Source organism: Sander vitreus, chromosome 24, assembly GCF_031162955.1.
Source record: "Sander vitreus isolate 19-12246 chromosome 24, sanVit1, whole genome shotgun sequence".
Taxonomy (NCBI): Eukaryota; Metazoa; Chordata; class Actinopteri; order Perciformes; family Percidae; genus Sander; species Sander vitreus.
Window position 1 is genome coordinate 4,017,639 of NC_135878.1, and position 16,555 is coordinate 4,034,193.

The window sequence follows — 16,555 nt, forward strand, 5'->3', positions numbered from 1 at the left end:
TGACATCTGCTGGTCAGATCAACATCAACATTTGTTTATATAGCGCTTTACAGCAACCAGCAGGTATCCAAAGTGCTTAACATGAAGTAACAACAATAAAACATAACATACAGTAAAATCAGAAAGGAATAACACATACAGTAAAATCTGAAAAAGAATACATAAAAGCAGAATGAAAGGGAAAATATCACAACTACTAATATGTGCTACTATGTATTCTAAATAAAAGTTTTGAGGTTAGATTAAAAATGGTACATGATGATGTTACATGAGCGATTTCTACAACCCATCATGTCTGCCTACATTTAAGCAGACCTTGCTATAGTGGCAGCGCATTTCATTTTACATTCAATCTAAACATTTTTATAGGTACCATTCCATTGAGAGCAATGCTATTAATGGCTCTATTCCCCAGAACAACAGAATTTGGATGTGGAAAAGCTTTAAAGCCAAACAATAAATCACATGCTGAGGCTCCAGAATCCTGCTACCTTAGCACATGTTTCAGTGCGTATTACTGATACCGCAGTACAGCAATGGAAACTAAGGTAGAAAGAAAGGAAATGCAATTTCTTTTGATTTCTCTCAAAATGCTGCAAAGTATTTAGTGAAAGTGAAGTGATGCAGTGAAGTACAATCGCACCATTTGACCTTGTATGAATGTACTGTAGTGTAAAGTCAGCCTCTATACCACATTATTTATATTAACAGGAATAAAGAATATTCAATGAACCCATTTTTAAAAGCCATTCTTACTCTACATAATTTCAGTATGAACGTAAATTGAATTTTTTTTTCTTCTCTCATTGCTATTAGTATCATCTTAAAGAAATGACCACTGCTGACTGTTTTAATGAGAATTTGTTACTGTTTGACAGCCTCATAATAATAACGATCATTTTATTTTAAAATGAGAGATGAACATATACAGTGTTGTGATGCTCAGATAAACTTTTTGTGTGACATATCACTGTACCTAATTTGATACAAGATGCTTTCATTTTGTGTGTGATATTTTGAGGCCAAAATTAGGACATTTTGTGTTAACAGTTTTCAAACTGAACCTCTGTTGTGAAGACTAAGGTGGCAACGGAATACTGTAATATCCAAAGGATAGTCTGCAACTCTTGCTTCATTGATCTCTTTGCACAAAAATAATTTTACTTCAATTGTTGACAGCTATTACATTAATTGATTTGTTTCCTTGTTAAAAAAAAAAACCTGGCACACAGGAAGGAACCTAATGTAAGATTATAACAGCAGCCACAAAAGCTTGTCAACAATCAGCAGAAGAGCTGGGTAGTCTCCCTGAGCAACAATAGGAACCACAGCTGGTAAAAGAGCATCAAAACAAAATCCAAAGGCTGCGTCACAGGCAATCTTTTAGAACTGCAGAGACATTACAGCAATTTAGCACCAAAATAAACCAAACGCAGGATCTGAAGAACACATGAGGGGATACCATTATAGCTTGTTATTCTAAAAATGAAAACTAGATTAGATTGAGCATATAATGTCATGCAGTCCACCTGAGCACGGATGATGTTGACCAGCTACATTTCAGCCTTGCTGATGAATAATGGATAAAACATTGTTTTTTGCCTCTGGTAGCCTATTTTATGAAGAAAAAAACATTCTTATGTGTTTAAATTCCAAATAATCTATACATATGTCATACCATATGATACCTTTAGCATTAATATAATGAAACAAGCAACAACAGAGGATTCAGGTTATTCCCAATTACCTAGATAAATGAATGTAATGTAACCAGAAACTATAAACAGTGGTTTTCCCCCAAAGTCAAGCCATGAATTTCAAAATAATATCATGTTTAGCATAATAAAGGTTTTAGGCAACAAAACTACAAGGGTGTTAGGTGCTCTGTGTGAGGCTGTGCTAAATGCTAACATTAGCATCCGTACAGTGACAATGTTAACATGTTGATGTTTAGCAGGTATAATGAATATATATGTCTAATGTTTAACACTTAGTTTAGCGTGTTAGCGTGCTAGTATTAGCTAATTATCACTCCATCTACATTAACACAAAATACAGTTATTTGCTGATCAAACTTGTATTTCGCCTCCAAACTGAAAACAAAATCCACCATTAATTTAAAGTTTACTAAAGATTCCAAATCAGATCATCCAGAACAGTGTTTCATTGACAGGGTATATCCACCTAAACTCATGTGCCTTTTGTTAAACAGGATACCGTGCCTACATTTATGACCCAGTACTGGACCTTTGCTCTTTTCCATTAGTCTAGCCTCATAATTTCTTCCTTTGACTTAATGCACTTTATCTAATCTTCTGCCTCTTATATTCATGTTGTAGAACATATTCTGTGCGGCTGAACACAATGCTATTACTACAGACAAGGGTGTAGGTTACTTAAAAAGTTTTAGAATTGAAGAAAAGGCCTTTAAGGTTTCCAGAATAGACCGAGGAAACCATTGCAGTAAGTAAGCAAGTATGATGAACAGTTGTGAATTACACAATACTATGTGTCAGGTGAGTTTGTGTTTCTGACGAGTCTGTTTCTGACAAGTCTGAGTCTGTTTCTGAGGAAGGTACAAGACTAAATATCCACCGCACGCTGTCATTTGTTGACCACCAACAGCGCTGACTTCACTGCTCCACTAATAGGTAGTTGAATCTATACCTGGGAGAAAAGAGTGAGCTGGAGGTGATCAGCTGACAAATACAAAGTGTCATACTGAAGCAGAAGTGAAAAAGGCAGCCTCCAAAAAAAGGAAGCTATTGGCTTCTCTCTATTTTTATGGCAATGTTTTTATCAAACCTGTAAACCTGATTAATACATGACAGTTAACAGTAATGAAGTATATATATAAAAAAAAAACATAAATAACATCACCAGCCTATTTTAAAGAATATAAAGTAATTAAGGCTCTTGGCTCCGATGAATCATTAACACAGTAATAGCGTGTGTGTGCTAGGTGTGGTAGAGGGCTGAGGCAAAGGTTGCCATTTTTATCTGATGGACATCGTCTTTAAAATGCTTGTATCATCCTGATGTCAGTGTCACAAACAGTTGCAAACACAAAGTTTACTTTCACAAAGTGACAATGCATAGCTCTGTGGGACTGAGCCTTTTGGTGCTGCTTTCAGCGATGGAAGCAGCAACAGTAGAGAGGTGAGTTTCCTTCATAAAATGACATACTGGCAGCTTGTGTCAAATACCAACTGAGGAGACGTTTTTGTACAAAAAACACTTCTACTCCTGTGTCTCATGTATTTTGGTGTGTGCAACAGAGTGGAGTATGACTACTACAAATACCATACCATGCCGGAGGTGAGAAGGCCCGATCGCTGCTCTCGCACTATTTTACTTTGACAGATTACAACACGCACAGACGCTCTGATGTGTAATGTGTGTGTTCCAACCTACAGATCACCAACTGGATGGCTCAGGTTGAGAAGGATTACCCTGATGTTGTGACCATAGTGGAATACGGACAGACCTATGAGAAGAGAGTCATTCGCTTGCTCAAGGTAATCCAACTTTTAAACTGTGAAGTATCGCTATGGCATATACAGATGAGAAATGAGCAAATACCAGATGACACTGGAGCGTATTGATGTTTTGTGTGTTTTTGTGTAATACAGTAGCCAAATAAGAAGCTATATAAATGTGTCTTGCAGATTGGCCTCAATACTGGAGAAAAAAAGAAAGCTATCTGGATGGACTGTGGTATACACGCCAGGGAATGGATCGCCCCGGCCTTCTGTCAGTACTTTGTCAGACAGGTAAGAGACACGCAGCCATTTAAAAAAGTAAATTAACTAACAAAGAGTATAATATTTAATTGAGTTTCCAGACTGTTTTTTATTTAAAACAGGACTGAAGTGGATGACATATCCTTCAATATATCAATCTAACCCTTACTTTTATTCTCAAATCAGATCCTGCAAGCACACAAAACGGACCCAAAAATGCAAGAGATGATAAAGAACATGGACTTTTACGTCACCCCTGTACTCAACATGGACGGCTACATCTACTCCTGGAAGGACAACACAGTCAGTGCTTGTGTTTGATGGGATTTTTATCAAATTACTTTTTCTAGGGTTTCTGAGTTGTGCCTCAAGCTCTCAAGACACAGATGAGCAGGATATGAGAGAATGATAGTCTATTAAAGCAGATTGGCAGTTAAGTTACAATGAGCTACAATTCAATCAGTGAATAAATGGAGTTCTGGTGCTCAACATGAGGCCAAGTACAAAATCATTACATTTTCAAAATAAGATGAATGGAAAATATATTAAACAGGCAGCATTGAAGTGTGTACAAGTGCCCATTTTATTTCTTACTAAATTGATAGAACGACCAAAATAAGATGATTTAACTTTGACAATTTTGCCCTGTAGACTCGACTGTGGAGGAAGAACAGGTCACCGGGACCTCCAGGCTGCGACAGTTACGGCACTGATCTCAACCGCAACTTTGACGCCAACTGGGGCAGTGAGTCTTGTTGTGGTTCTCCATCTCCTTATTTATTCAGCCTGTGTTTTTGATAATCATGGATAAGTGGTTATCACACAGAGAAAACTGCCTGTTTCCCCCACGATGTTCCTGAAGATGACTCATTACCACACAATTCATTTTAAAGGGGTAACAATGAGTGTCTGAAGGGCCAAAAACCTAATGCAACTTAATACCATCTGTCATTAGAACGCCCCTGCCTAGTAAATACCCACATATCTTAAACTCCACATCCCAGTTTGTGACACAGGTTTTCTGTTATAAATCAAGTCGGCAATAACCTCGATGACATCATTAGGGTTATTTTCTCAGACTTGACAAAGCTTGAGCCAAAGAAGACATTTAATAACGGTGTTCACAGGTTGAGAAGTACTCCGACCCCCCTTTAATTTTTCTGACCATTTCCACCGTGCATCGCATCGTGGGGCAACACTATCTACCATGAAGGGAATTCAGTGTGTAAACTGACATTGGTGACTTAAAGTTGACACTTTTACCAAGTGAACCACCAATCAGTCTGTTGTATTGAATTTGAACACATCTTAGGTTTTACTGGACTTAATGTCCCATGATGCTCTTTCACAGGCTAAAGCGGCCAAAAAACGGTTAATGCAGCTTTAAACATAAATGGTTTGCGTACATTTATATTGAGGTCTTATAAGATTTCTTAGATTTGAACATGTGAAGCTTTAACATTTAAAAAGGTGAACTTGCTCCGCCTGTGTTATGGGAGGAAGTGGGGTCACTACTACATTTGATTCAGATTATTCCATTTCTTTGGCTGCTTTCACAGCACTTGGAGTATCATTTAACTGCAGCTCAAACACCTACTGCGGGAGCCAAGCTGTGTCCGAGCCCGAGGCCCAGGCTGTGACTTATTTTGTAGGAAGCCGGAAGGACGACTTCCTGTGTTTCCTCACCATCCACTCCTACGGCCAGCTGCTCCTGGTTCCCTATGGACACCCCAACTTCACCGCCCCCAACTACAATGAGCTGGTATTTACATCTCCAGACACATGCTACGTTTACACATGGCCGATTATATTCATAAATGGACATTTCAACCTCTCCGTTTTCAAAAATAATATTGTGCGCAGCTGTCAGTTTTCAGAAAAGTGTTCGTTTACACGTACAAGTGTATATATGCCATCAAGGGCATGCCTAACCTGTAGGTGGCAGCGTAACGAGAAGCTCAAGCCCACGTTAGCCAATCAGAATTCCGAAAATAGCAACAACAGCAACAGATCACTTCCTCTCTCATCTCTTCCTCGGCTCCGTTTTCCAAAATAACCATGTACGTGTAAACGGGGTAACAGTGATGGATGTTTCACACATTTCTGAGAATAAACATGCACACACAATATTGGACAAAATATCAAATAACAATTCAGGATAACAAGTGTATGTGCATCTTTATAGCCTGATCATCACTGCATACATCTACATTAATAAAGAGAATACAAAAACCCACAGAAAATGAGATAATCTGTTACAAACACTTCGGTACTCACAAACCATAAACGTGGCAGTACGACAGATGTCATTAACATAATGAGAGCGGTCAGTCATCATCTGCCAAGACTGAACAGAACGGGAGGAAGCTAGGAAGCATTGCTTGTAGAAAACAAATGGCTGGCTGCTGATAAGACAGGAAGGAGGCTGATGCAGGTAATAACCCAATGGAGCCACAATCAAGAGAGAATTATGCTAAACAGGATTATGTCCATTCCTCTCTCCGGCTTTAACATGACTTTAGCGGAGGGAAGCCGGCCTATTCCAGCGTACCCCCAGGACTCAAGTTCAATTTAAGACTTTTAAAGACTTTTAAGACCCCAAGGGTACCCTGTATTCTCCTAAACCACTCAAACGACACCACGTTTCTTTGGCTTGGCAGGATGCAGAGTCACATCTGCCTCTCGTGGATGATGCGACCAGGTTTTCAATTATGAAGCTCAAATGAATGGACCTGGAGCAGGATTGGTTTATGAACACTAAGACTCTAAAACTGATGCAAGAACATACTATCAGCTGATACATTGTTATCAGATTTTTTTTTAAACTCTTGCATATCAAAATCAGTAGTGGCCTCAAAAATCCTATTATCTTCACACTAATGCATCTCCAGATTAATAAAAAAAGGGCAACAGGGAAAATAGTATTTATTGAAATTTTAAAAGGACATGATGCAAATTGTAGTTATTTAGCAGATCTAAATGCCCCTTCTGACTTACTTAAAATGCAAAAGACAAAATACATAAACAGTATTTCTGAACATAAGCTGTTACAGCACTTGTTCACTACACATATCTTCATCAGACATATTCCGCCGTTCTGACTGGGTGCAAAAACGTTTCACACTCCTCCACCACAGTGGATATCAAAGATAGCATCACAAGCATGCACTCACATCACATATCTGTGACAACTGAGCCTCATTTTCTACTCCTTTTGCCAGACTATCAATTCCTGTCATTAATACTAATGAAGCTCTAGACAGTTTAAACCTGCATTTCCTGCCTTGTAAACCCTGCCGCAATATTGATATTGATTGATTTGGTAAAAACATATCGTGATGTAGAATATGACAGCTCTACACACAGGGTTGGTGTAGATGCTTTCTTTGACTGTGTGATGACAGCTAATGTCTGGTTCCTCAGATGGAGGTGGGTTTGGGTGCAGCAGACGCCATTAGGAGTGTCCACGGGATGAACTACACTGTAGGAACCTCACCGGATGTATTGTGTAAGTCAATGCTGGGTCACAGATATAACATTTTTAGCCGTGCTAGCAGGGTGGCTCCAGGGGGTGAAACTCTAAAATATGTACCCTCTTTCTACAGACCCCAACTCTGGTTCATCCAGAGACTGGGCTCGGTTTCAGGGGATACCTTTCTCCTACACCTTTGAGCTGAGAGATAACGGGACATTAGGCTTCCAGCTCCCTGAGGATCAGATCCAGCCGACCTGTGAGGAGGCCTACAGTGGAGCCCTGCACATCATCACCTACGCCCACGACAAGACCTTCAATGGTGCCGTGGCAACCGCTGCTGCAACCCTGTGGACCATGCTGTTAACAGTGGGCGTCACCGGCACCACTCTGATGTGAGGAGCAAAAAAAGTGCACGAGGGAAACTGACCAAAGCTGTATGGCTTTCAATTCCAGTCATCCTGCGTGTATGGCACAAGTGTGTAGTTTGGACTTCAAGTTAGTTTCAGAAACAGTTCACATTTTGTAGGACACAAAGTGTTTTTTTTAATCCTCATTTTAGGCAGCTTTTCTGTTGATAAATGATCAATAGTATGGTAATGTATCCGTTAAAAAATAATAATGCACCTTTGGTTCAAACTATTATAACACTGTTGTGTCTTTGAATGATCTGAAATGTCTATAACTGTGTATAAACTTCCCTGTTCCAGGCAATAGTTAATGCATTACAATATTACCGAGTCTAATGAATATCATGACATTTAAATAACAGCATCTGGTGCCAAAGAGTAATAAAAAAATAATAATGTCCCTTTTTGTGTTAATGTGTATATTTTATAACATTTGTGAAGCCCATTTGCCCCTCTAAATTGCATTTTATTTGTTGCATCATTTGCTTTGAATCTGAATGACTGCACAGCTGACAATCTGTATGTCATGAATTCCTTCTACTACATTTGTAACTAGAGTTCTTAATATTGGCAAACATTTACAGTATGTACCATAACAGAAAAACACGTTTAAGGAAAAAGCACATGTAAATCAACCATTGATGTAAAACAGGAGGTTGAGTTTTGACGAGGTATTATGTCTATTTTATCCTTTGGGGAAGAATACAAGTTTCCCAATGTGACGGGCAGTCTCAAAGCTGCGTTTCAGTGCTTGTTACTGTGTTCCTGAACGGCTGGAAGCCTTGTTGTCTCAGACCGGCTAGCGGTAAGAAGAGCTGCTCCTCTGGAGGAAACTGGTCCCACCGTGTCCATGTCCAACCTGGGAGGGAGAGAACATCACATACTATCAACTGCTCAGGTGGGTGGGAATCTTTTTATCTTTTTCTTTTAAAACTTAAAACAGTGGTTCCACTTCACATACCCTCGTTCTTTTCTGGCTCCAGGTTCTCTGGCTCTCCTGACTGCTTCCTGTCCAGTTCTCCTTGCATGATTATGGTGATGTAGTGGTACTGCTCCTCCAGGCTGATGGAGTTCAACACTGACGCAAAGCAGACGTTTACCAAACGCACCCCTGCTTCCTCCAACACCTCTCTGTGAGCACACTCCTCCCACGTCTCTCTTCCAGTGACATAGAAAGAAGTGTGTCACCCACTGGAAGTCATCATATGCATGTCATATGTACAGTACATTGAGGAACCAGCACTACCTTATACGAAATTGCATTTAAAATCTAGCAAATTAGTATTTTTGCACACATACTTGGCAGGCACGTGTAACAATGCAAATTCTGAACATGTCTTAATATTTGCTGACCACGTCAGGAGAATTCGGCGTAGTGATAACTGGCTAAGAAGTTATTTATTTTATTGTAATTTCTCTCAATAACATAAACACACGTCATAGTGAAAGAGTGTTTTGTTACGAGATGTTGCTGAGTTTAATGAATGAAGGCCAGTGTTGAACATTCATTAATAGCCGCTTGCGTCACTATAACGTCCCTCGGCTAAGCAGAGTCAGATTTGTGAATGGGGTTTGCTAACTAGCTGTCTAGGTTACCTACCCAAACTCCAAGTGGCCACCTGGGAGCTGGTACGTCCCTTTGCCCATTGCGCTTTTCCGTTTTCCCAGGAGAACACAGCCTGAGTGGGCTGAGTCTGTTACCAGCACCCCGACCCCAACTCCTGGACGTTTCACTGTTATATGTGACATCTGGTCGAACTTAAAAACGACTCATAAATCAAACAACGTTAGCTTAACAGTTTTCGCTCAGTGCTACACTGAAGAGTAGGTTAATCGGAGGAAGTACAACAGCCTTCTCCTAGCTGTACTTCCGTCTTCGCTTTAAAAGACATTAGTTGTTTGTCAACAAGACAAGAAGCGAATGAGGAACTAACTATAAACTGCTTATAATCCACTAGCAATTCCTCATTCGTTCCTCATTTGTTCCCTGGTAACTACTACTTTAGGGTGGCAACAATAGTATGTAAGTAATAGAAGCTGATACACCTCATTATATCGTCCAAATTGTTCCATTTAGCCGCTTATTTTGAATTGGCTGGGCAGTCTTTGGCTAAAGGGTGCTTCAGTAGCATACATTTCTCCAAGCCATAGCTATAACATCTATAATTAGTTATTTCTTGATATAATGGACAATAAATACACTTAAAAGCACCAGCTGTAGCTACTAAACATACCACTGCCACCTAGTGACAAGTTGTGCTAAGTGTAGGCCTATATTCTAGTTATCGACTTAGAGGGAATATTATTATGACTAAGGTCAGTTGTAATCATCCTTTTAGGCCTTTGTTGGAAATTATAGGATGAAGAAGAAAAAGCATTTTTTATCATACATTTTTCAAATAGTCTTTCAAATAGGACTTTATTCACAATTAAGGGCTGTATCTAAACCAGACTTATTTTAAATGCTGGCTAGGCTATTTACTTGTAGGCCTAATGGAGTGGCCTGAGTATTTGTAGCCTACATTGTTGTAGGCTAACGGTAGGCTAAATTTAGCCTACTAAAGTAAAGGATCTTTACTTTTTTTAATTGAATTGATCTGAATACTGAATACACCACTGTTTTTTTAAATAATAAAATGATCAGTTCATTGACACCTTTACTATCACTCTCATGGCATTTAGCAGTTTTCCACCGACACCCGTTTTCCCCGCTAGACCTGCCAGGTGGCTCTGGCCCCGCCCACCTCTCCCTGCTCTCACCTGAGAGACGGCAATTTCCTCCTGTCAGTCCAGGCCAGGCTTACCTCTTCACATGTCGGCATCTTTTTCTTCCACTGTTCTGCTTGGGATTTTAGACATCTCTGAGTAACCATCGCTCTACTCTCAGCTCTTTCTTCTTTCCGTCAGTGTCACTATGAGTGCTAAACTGTGGACAGAGGAGCAGTTTAACTGCCCTGTGTGTCTGGATCTCCCAAATGATCCAGTCACCATCCCCTGTGGGCACAGCTACTGCATGGCCTGCATCAAGGACTACTGGAGCAAGGACGACCCCAAGGGGGTCTACAGCTGCCCCCAATGCCGCCAGAGCTTCAGCCCCAAGCCCTCCCTGTCCAGGAACACCATGCTGGCGGAGGCTGTAGAGCAGCTCCGCAAAGGCGCCCGCACAGCTGACGTTCGTGAGTCCATGCGAAGCGCCCGAGGGGTCGCCGCCGCCTCCTCATCCAGATCCAAAGGGAAGCTCTCCTCCTTAGCAGTGCCGTGCGACATGTGCAGAGGCAAAGGAGAAGAGCGAGCGGCGGTCAAGAGCTGCCTGATGTGCATGAGCTCATTCTGCGAAACGCACCTGAAGCCCCACCAGACCAAGAAGGCCCTGAATCAGCATGAGCTGATCGCACCCACGGCCAATCTGGCCGAGAAGATCTGCACCCAGCACAAGTACCTGCAGGAGTTCTTCTGTCGCCAGTGTAAGGTGTTCGTCTGCTGGCTGTGCACCAGCAACCAGCACAAAGGCCACGAGTGTGTGTCCACCAAGGCTGAGCGCTTGGAGAAACAGGTAAGAAAGAAAGAATGGATGCTGCACTGGCCTCAGGCACCAGATGAGAAGCTGCAAAAGAGTCCCTCGACCAGTTAACCAGGGTGTACTGTTGATGTGATCCAATATCAGAATCAGAAAAGGCTTTATTACTACTAAGTAAGTAGCCTGACACTTAGAAGAATTTGCCTTGGTGGTTGGTTCATAAATAAACAAACATATTGAACATTAATATGAAATAAGCAATAAATACAGAAACAAATGGTTAGGTTAAATCCCCTTTTAATATGTAGTGTACAACTGACATCTAAAACAGATCCTAAAATGAAACACAGTTAAGTTTATTAAAAAGAAAACTTAAATAGAAAGTGGCAGCTGTTTCTAGAATAGGTGACAATCAATACTGCATATGTACAGTAAATCACCCCTCCTGCTAACTGTCCATTGTTCTCTGTGATGGTTTTTTTCTGTTTGTGTGAGAGGGTGTCGTCCTCTCTCCTTTTTGTCTTACTGTGGCTCCAGCCAGGCTGAGGACATTCCTAACTACATTCCTGTCCATTCATAACGCTCCACCCTCACCAGGTTTCTTCTGTGTCACACGCACAGCTGTTTCCTCGTGCTTGTGTGAGATAAATTGGGATTGTGTTGATGTCATGTGCTCGTTTATCCCGTTCTAGAAAGTTATGTCCGAGATGTATGCAGAGAATCAGCAAAAACTGAAAGACCGAGAGCAGGAGCTGAAAGACATGAAGAAGATGATGGATGTGACGAAGGTTGGTTGGTTTGCACTCATTTTGCAAGTGCACTATTTCTCCAACTGAAAACTACATTTCCCATTAACCCTGCCATAGTTAATTCAGATAGATGGCTATTTTGGCATACTGAGACATGACCACCTTCTCTCTCCCAGCGTTCTTTAGACAGGGTGCATGAAGACACGGAGCAGGTGCTGTCGGAGCTGCAGCGCTCGGTGGAGCGTCTGCAGGAGCTGCTGGAGGAGGTTCTGCATCAGGCCAGCCAGGAGAAGATGGGACATGCTCAGGAGGTCGCCAACAGCCTGCAGGCTGAGATTAAGGAGCTGAAGAAGAGGGACATGGAGATGAAGGACCTGGCCCTCTGTGAGGACCACATCCATTACTTGGAGGTACTCACTTTCAACATCTCATCCTGGTTCAATTTCATCTCTGTTAAGAATACATCTAAGCTTTTTCCCGGACCATTAATCAAGCAAGTAAAATAACTGGCCAAACCCAAGCTCCATTATCAGTAGTTTACACCCAAGCAGTTGAAAGGGAAGCCAGTCACATTACGAAAGATCCCACTCACACACCTGCATAACTCTTTCCAGTTACTACCATCAGGCCGAAGCTACAAAGTCCCTCAAGCCCAAAAAACTTACAAAAACACTCAATTCCCACTGCCATAAACCTCTTAAATAAAAAGCAATGACCCACACACCAACACGAACACTATGCCACTTTGCACACAGATATTGTAATTTTTATATATTGTCCGAGTTTGTTTTTGCACTGTATGTTGAGGCCATGTCTAAGATTATCTGTCATGACAGACAATAGTTTCCTGAATCTAAATCTTAATCTAGGCTGGACCAAGAAGGTGGTGGTAGTCTCAGCTGTAAATTTCCCCTAAACTAACCGGCATATTTCCCTTCAGACATACGAATCCATGTGCCATCCCTTAGAATCGGGGGACCTGCCCCCTGTGTTGGTCAATCTGGAAGCTACCTTTGAGCCTGCACGAGAAGCCATCCTAGACCTCAGGGACCGAGTCGAGGACCTGTGCAACCAGGAGCTGGGCAAGATCACCAAACAAGGTCTGTCACAAGAGTCTTATCTTGTCCTACCTTCTTCTCTTTTTATGTCTTATCTTCATCTTATTGTCTGTTCTCTTCCAGTCAATGACACAACTCTGTTCACCTTGCGAGACTGTAAGTTCCAAACATTTTTAACTTCAACATGAATGTAACAAAAGTGTAGTTTTGTTGAGTCGCTTCGTTTTAACAATGACTTCCTCTGATCTTATCTAGCCAATCGCAGCACAGGACAGAAAGGAGGGATTTTTAAATGTAAGTTTGGATTTATTTTTTTTTCCATCTGAGAATACAGTATTAGAGGAAAGTCATTATTTAAAAAAAACAACTGATTTCTTATTTCCCCTTTCTCTGTAGTGTTTTCTGGTCTGGGTTCTCGCAACACAAACAGCCGTTCACCAGGTATGCGCAGTGTTTTTAAGTCAACATTTGTATCTGCCATCGGTACATCTTTTCACTTCATAATCTTTTATATAAATGGGCGTAATGTATACATGATTTCTGTCATGTCTCACAGCTACTCCACCCAGTATTTCAGTGGGAGCACGGAGTACAGACAGACGGGGACTTGGTAATCTAAACTGACATGTGACAATATCAAAAGTAATTTGAGATGCAGTCCATGTTGAACATTCACATTTTATTACTCAGGTATAGGCCTCAAAAGTCAAGACGTGAGGAGTAGAGACACACCACGAGGTGAGGCTTTGTCTGTGTGCTGTTGAAAACCCCCTAAATTAACCTCAAACCTGCGGTGTGAGTCACTACCATGGATGGAGCGGTACAAATGTGTGTGCATGTTTTTAAAATGTGCTTCTTCCTTGTAGTAGACAGAGGAAACACAAACTCACCCAGACTTCGGGGCAGACAGAGGGGAGAGGAAAGAGAGACAGGTAGGTTCATTCTGTTTGCCTGGCAGGAGGTCGCACTGGCTCTGATTTAAAGGTCCCATATCATGCTCATTTTCAGGTTCATGCTTGTAGCATTTATGTCTGCAATGCTTTAATGTTCAAAAAACCCATTCTTTTCCTCATACTGTTTGAATATACCTGTAGTTACCCTCTGTTCCTCATATTCTAGAAATAAAGAAGACAGTGTGTGCTTTAACTCAGCTGCTCAGCAGTTTTTTAATAATTAGTGAATGCCTTTAGTGAGCTGTAACCGCAGCTTTGATCTAACATCTCACATGTGCTCCAAACAGTGAGGGAGACCAACTCCAGCCCCAGCCCCAGCCCCAGCCCCACTCCCAGCCGTAGAGAGTCTCCGTCTCTTTGGAGCAGGTCCAGTCAGAGCCAGGCTGTCCCTGCTGCGGCCCCGACTCCGACTCCAATGCCAGCCACCCCAACTCCTGCCCCAGCTCCAACTCCAGCCCCTGCCCCAGCATCAACTGGAGGTACACTACATACCCTTTGACCAAAATAAATCCTCAGAATTGTGGCCATTGCTGCCACCAACACAAAAGGCTCATGCCAGAGTGTAATACCTTTTTTTTTTTTGTTTTCAATCTCTCTCTCTCTTTCCTCCTCCTGGTTCAGGGTCTAGTTTCAGTCGGATGGCATCGATCAGCAGCCTCTTCCGCTCCCATCGGCGTGGCACCAAGCAGGCCACCCCAGCTTCCCCGGCCAATAACACACTGTCACCAGGAGGAACCTCATGTAAGATCAGACTCCAACTCCCATACTCTCCTCTCGAATTAAATTGACTCAAGAGTTTTTGGCAAGCTTAAGCGAGTAATTAGTTCTTTTAGACTTCCAGTTTAGGCATCTATTGTAGCTACAGTACCACTTTTCTTCAGAGTAATTTAACATTGTGAGCTTTATTTCTTAACCTCGATACAAGCAGCAAAGTAGGAAAAGACGTAATTATCAGTAGATGCAACAATCAGACAAAAATATGTTCAAATCTATATATTTTAATTTGTCCAAGTGATCAGTTTGACACTGAAAATGTCTCTATCTCAGTATAATTTGGTTATATAGCATGTTGATTATGTTTCAAAACACCCAACAGGGGGGATGGCTGCTCTGCCTGAAACACCGACAGAAAGTAAGATGGCAGCCTTTATACATATGTCAAATTAATATTCTTTCTTTTGGCTCAATCAGTTATATCATTTCAACTTGGACGAGCGTATGTTAATACTAATGTGTCTAACAATATTTTCTCATTGGACAGTTAACCCCGGCCTCTTCTTGGACTCGCCCACCTCCGGCATCGTGGATAACGCTCCTGCTTTCCCTGCACGTGAGTTAATGTAAACGTATTTTCATGGCATCTCCGTTTTTTAAACCAGAAACATGAATGAGAAGTGCAAATCAATGAAAAGATGATGCTTGCAACAACAAAAAGAAAGAAAATCAATACGTGCATTCTAACTATTCGCAAAATGTGCCTCTTTGTGCATGAACTGACATATTGTTTGGTTTTCCAGTGAGAGAAATCAACCTCGACAGCATCCAGGCCCCAGAGCCGAGGACCAGAGAGGAGTTCCTACAGTGTGAGTCTCACTGTTAACTAAATTGTTACATTGTAGATGTTATTATTACAGTACGGAGCACTCAGGCACTCACTGACAAACACTTTGGCAGGGTAAATGACCACCATGTCTGCCATGGTGTCTATTGCTGTTCATGTTTACTCCAAAGAAACTGAAAAGCTAAAACGCATCACTTCCTGTGTAGTCTTATTCTTAGAAATACCTTCCATTGCAGAAGGTGTTTAAAACTCCACCCCAACGTCAACATTATAATAATATAAATGTCCATTAAACCCTGTAGACTCTGTGACGTTGACCCTTGACTCCAACACGGCCCACCGACGGCTGGCTCTCTCCGACGGCAACACTAAAGCCACGCTGCAGGTGGCGGCGCAGCCCTACCCCGACACTCCGCAGCGTTTTGATGGCTGGACCCAGGTGATGTGCCAGAGCCCCATGTACGCCCAGCGCTCTTACTGGGAGGTGGAGTGGAGAGGCCGGGGCTCCTCTATGGGCGTAGTCTACGGGGCGTTGAACAGGAAGGGCTCAGACGCCCGGTCGGGGCTCGGTTACAACGCCCAGTCCTGGACCCTGGAGCTGTCGGACACCTGCTGCTCAGCCATGCACGACAATGAGAAGAAGGACATACCGGTCACCTACTCCCCCCGCCTGGGCATCTACCTGGACCTGTCCACGGGGACGCTGGCCTTCTACAGCGTGGCAGAGAGCATGACACACCTTCACACCTTCCGCGCTAACTTCACCCAGCCGCTTTACGCTGCCTTCGGGGTGGGCAGCGGAGTCGGGGTGGGTCTAGACTTCGCCCTCGGCCAGTTCAGCTCCAGCTCTGACAGCATCAAGATCTGTCCCATGTGATGGTGCAGGCTGACTTCAGAGATTAACACCGCAGCTTGGAAGTAAATCCCAATGCTGATCAAACTCTCAGGACAAAATCTTTTTTTTCATATTGTAAATGCACTTACTGAAAAAAGTTTGTTTGCTAAACAAAAAGCAAATATTGCCTTGTTTAAAGACATGCTAGACTTTCTGCACCAAGTATGAGTAATAATAAACCAGTGGGTGAGTCAACA

At 42.0% G+C, this 16,555-nt stretch overlaps 3 protein-coding genes across 4 annotated transcripts; 2 read left to right on the plus strand and 1 right to left on the minus strand.

Annotated features, from left to right (window-relative positions):
• Positions 1-3,039: 3,039 nt before the first annotated feature.
• Positions 3,040-7,647, plus strand: LOC144512701 (carboxypeptidase O-like). Its single transcript, XM_078243562.1, has 9 exons — positions 3,040-3,159; positions 3,279-3,318; positions 3,417-3,518; positions 3,669-3,773; positions 3,930-4,046; positions 4,395-4,488; positions 5,303-5,505; positions 7,167-7,251; positions 7,349-7,647. Exons 1-9 carry the CDS (start codon positions 3,092-3,094, stop codon positions 7,612-7,614), a joined length of 1,080 nt encoding a protein of 359 aa, XP_078099688.1. The 5' UTR covers positions 3,040-3,091; the 3' UTR covers positions 7,615-7,647.
• An 83-nt stretch (positions 7,648-7,730) lies between these two features.
• Positions 7,731-9,512, minus strand: nudt15 (nudix (nucleoside diphosphate linked moiety X)-type motif 15). The gene is made up of 3 exons (XM_078243563.1): positions 9,226-9,512; positions 8,587-8,783; positions 7,731-8,484 (listed from the first exon to the last, which is right to left on the minus strand). The coding sequence occupies exons 1-3, from the start codon at positions 9,372-9,374 to the stop codon at positions 8,357-8,359; spliced, it is 474 nt and encodes a 157-aa protein (XP_078099689.1). The 5' UTR covers positions 9,375-9,512; the 3' UTR covers positions 7,731-8,356.
• An 885-nt stretch (positions 9,513-10,397) lies between these two features.
• trim25l (tripartite motif containing 25, like) lies at positions 10,398-16,555 on the plus strand. 2 transcript variants are annotated; one of them, XM_078243558.1, is made up of 16 exons: positions 10,398-11,178; positions 11,835-11,930; positions 12,068-12,301; positions 12,832-12,991; positions 13,073-13,105; positions 13,205-13,243; positions 13,346-13,390; positions 13,506-13,559; positions 13,640-13,687; positions 13,816-13,881; positions 14,190-14,381; positions 14,524-14,643; positions 14,999-15,034; positions 15,164-15,232; positions 15,420-15,485; positions 15,766-16,555. In XM_078243558.1, the coding sequence occupies exons 1-16, from the start codon at positions 10,540-10,542 to the stop codon at positions 16,338-16,340; spliced, it is 2,472 nt and encodes an 823-aa protein (XP_078099684.1). In that variant the 5' UTR covers positions 10,398-10,539; the 3' UTR covers positions 16,341-16,555. The 2 variants fall into 2 exon arrangements, with proteins under 2 accessions (XP_078099684.1, XP_078099686.1); XM_078243560.1 differs by lacking the exon at positions 13,506-13,559.

Coding starts and splice junctions, on each gene's coding strand:
- LOC144512701 (XM_078243562.1), top strand. CDS start 3,092: ATGCATAGCTCTGTGGGACTGAGCCTTTTGGTGCTGCTTTCAGCGATG. Junction 3,160..3,278: donor GAAGCAGCAACAGTAGAGAG/GTGAGTTTCCTT, acceptor TGTGTGCAACAG/AGTGGAGTATGACTACTACA. Junction 4,489..5,302: donor CTTTGACGCCAACTGGGGCA/GTGAGTCTTGTT, acceptor CTGCTTTCACAG/CACTTGGAGTATCATTTAAC.
- nudt15 (XM_078243563.1), bottom strand. CDS start 9,374: ATGTCACATATAACAGTGAAACGTCCAGGAGTTGGGGTCGGGGTGCTG. Junction 8,784..9,225: donor GGTGGCCACTTGGAGTTTGG/GTAGGTAACCTA, acceptor TGTCACTGGAAG/AGAGACGTGGGAGGAGTGTG. Junction 8,485..8,586: donor GGAGCCAGAAAAGAACGAGG/GTATGTGAAGTG, acceptor TCTCCCTCCCAG/GTTGGACATGGACACGGTGG.
- trim25l (XM_078243558.1), top strand. CDS start 10,540: ATGAGTGCTAAACTGTGGACAGAGGAGCAGTTTAACTGCCCTGTGTGT. Junction 13,882..14,189: donor GGGAGAGGAAAGAGAGACAG/GTAGGTTCATTC, acceptor TGCTCCAAACAG/TGAGGGAGACCAACTCCAGC. Junction 14,382..14,523: donor TGCCCCAGCATCAACTGGAG/GTACACTACATA, acceptor CTCCTGGTTCAG/GGTCTAGTTTCAGTCGGATG.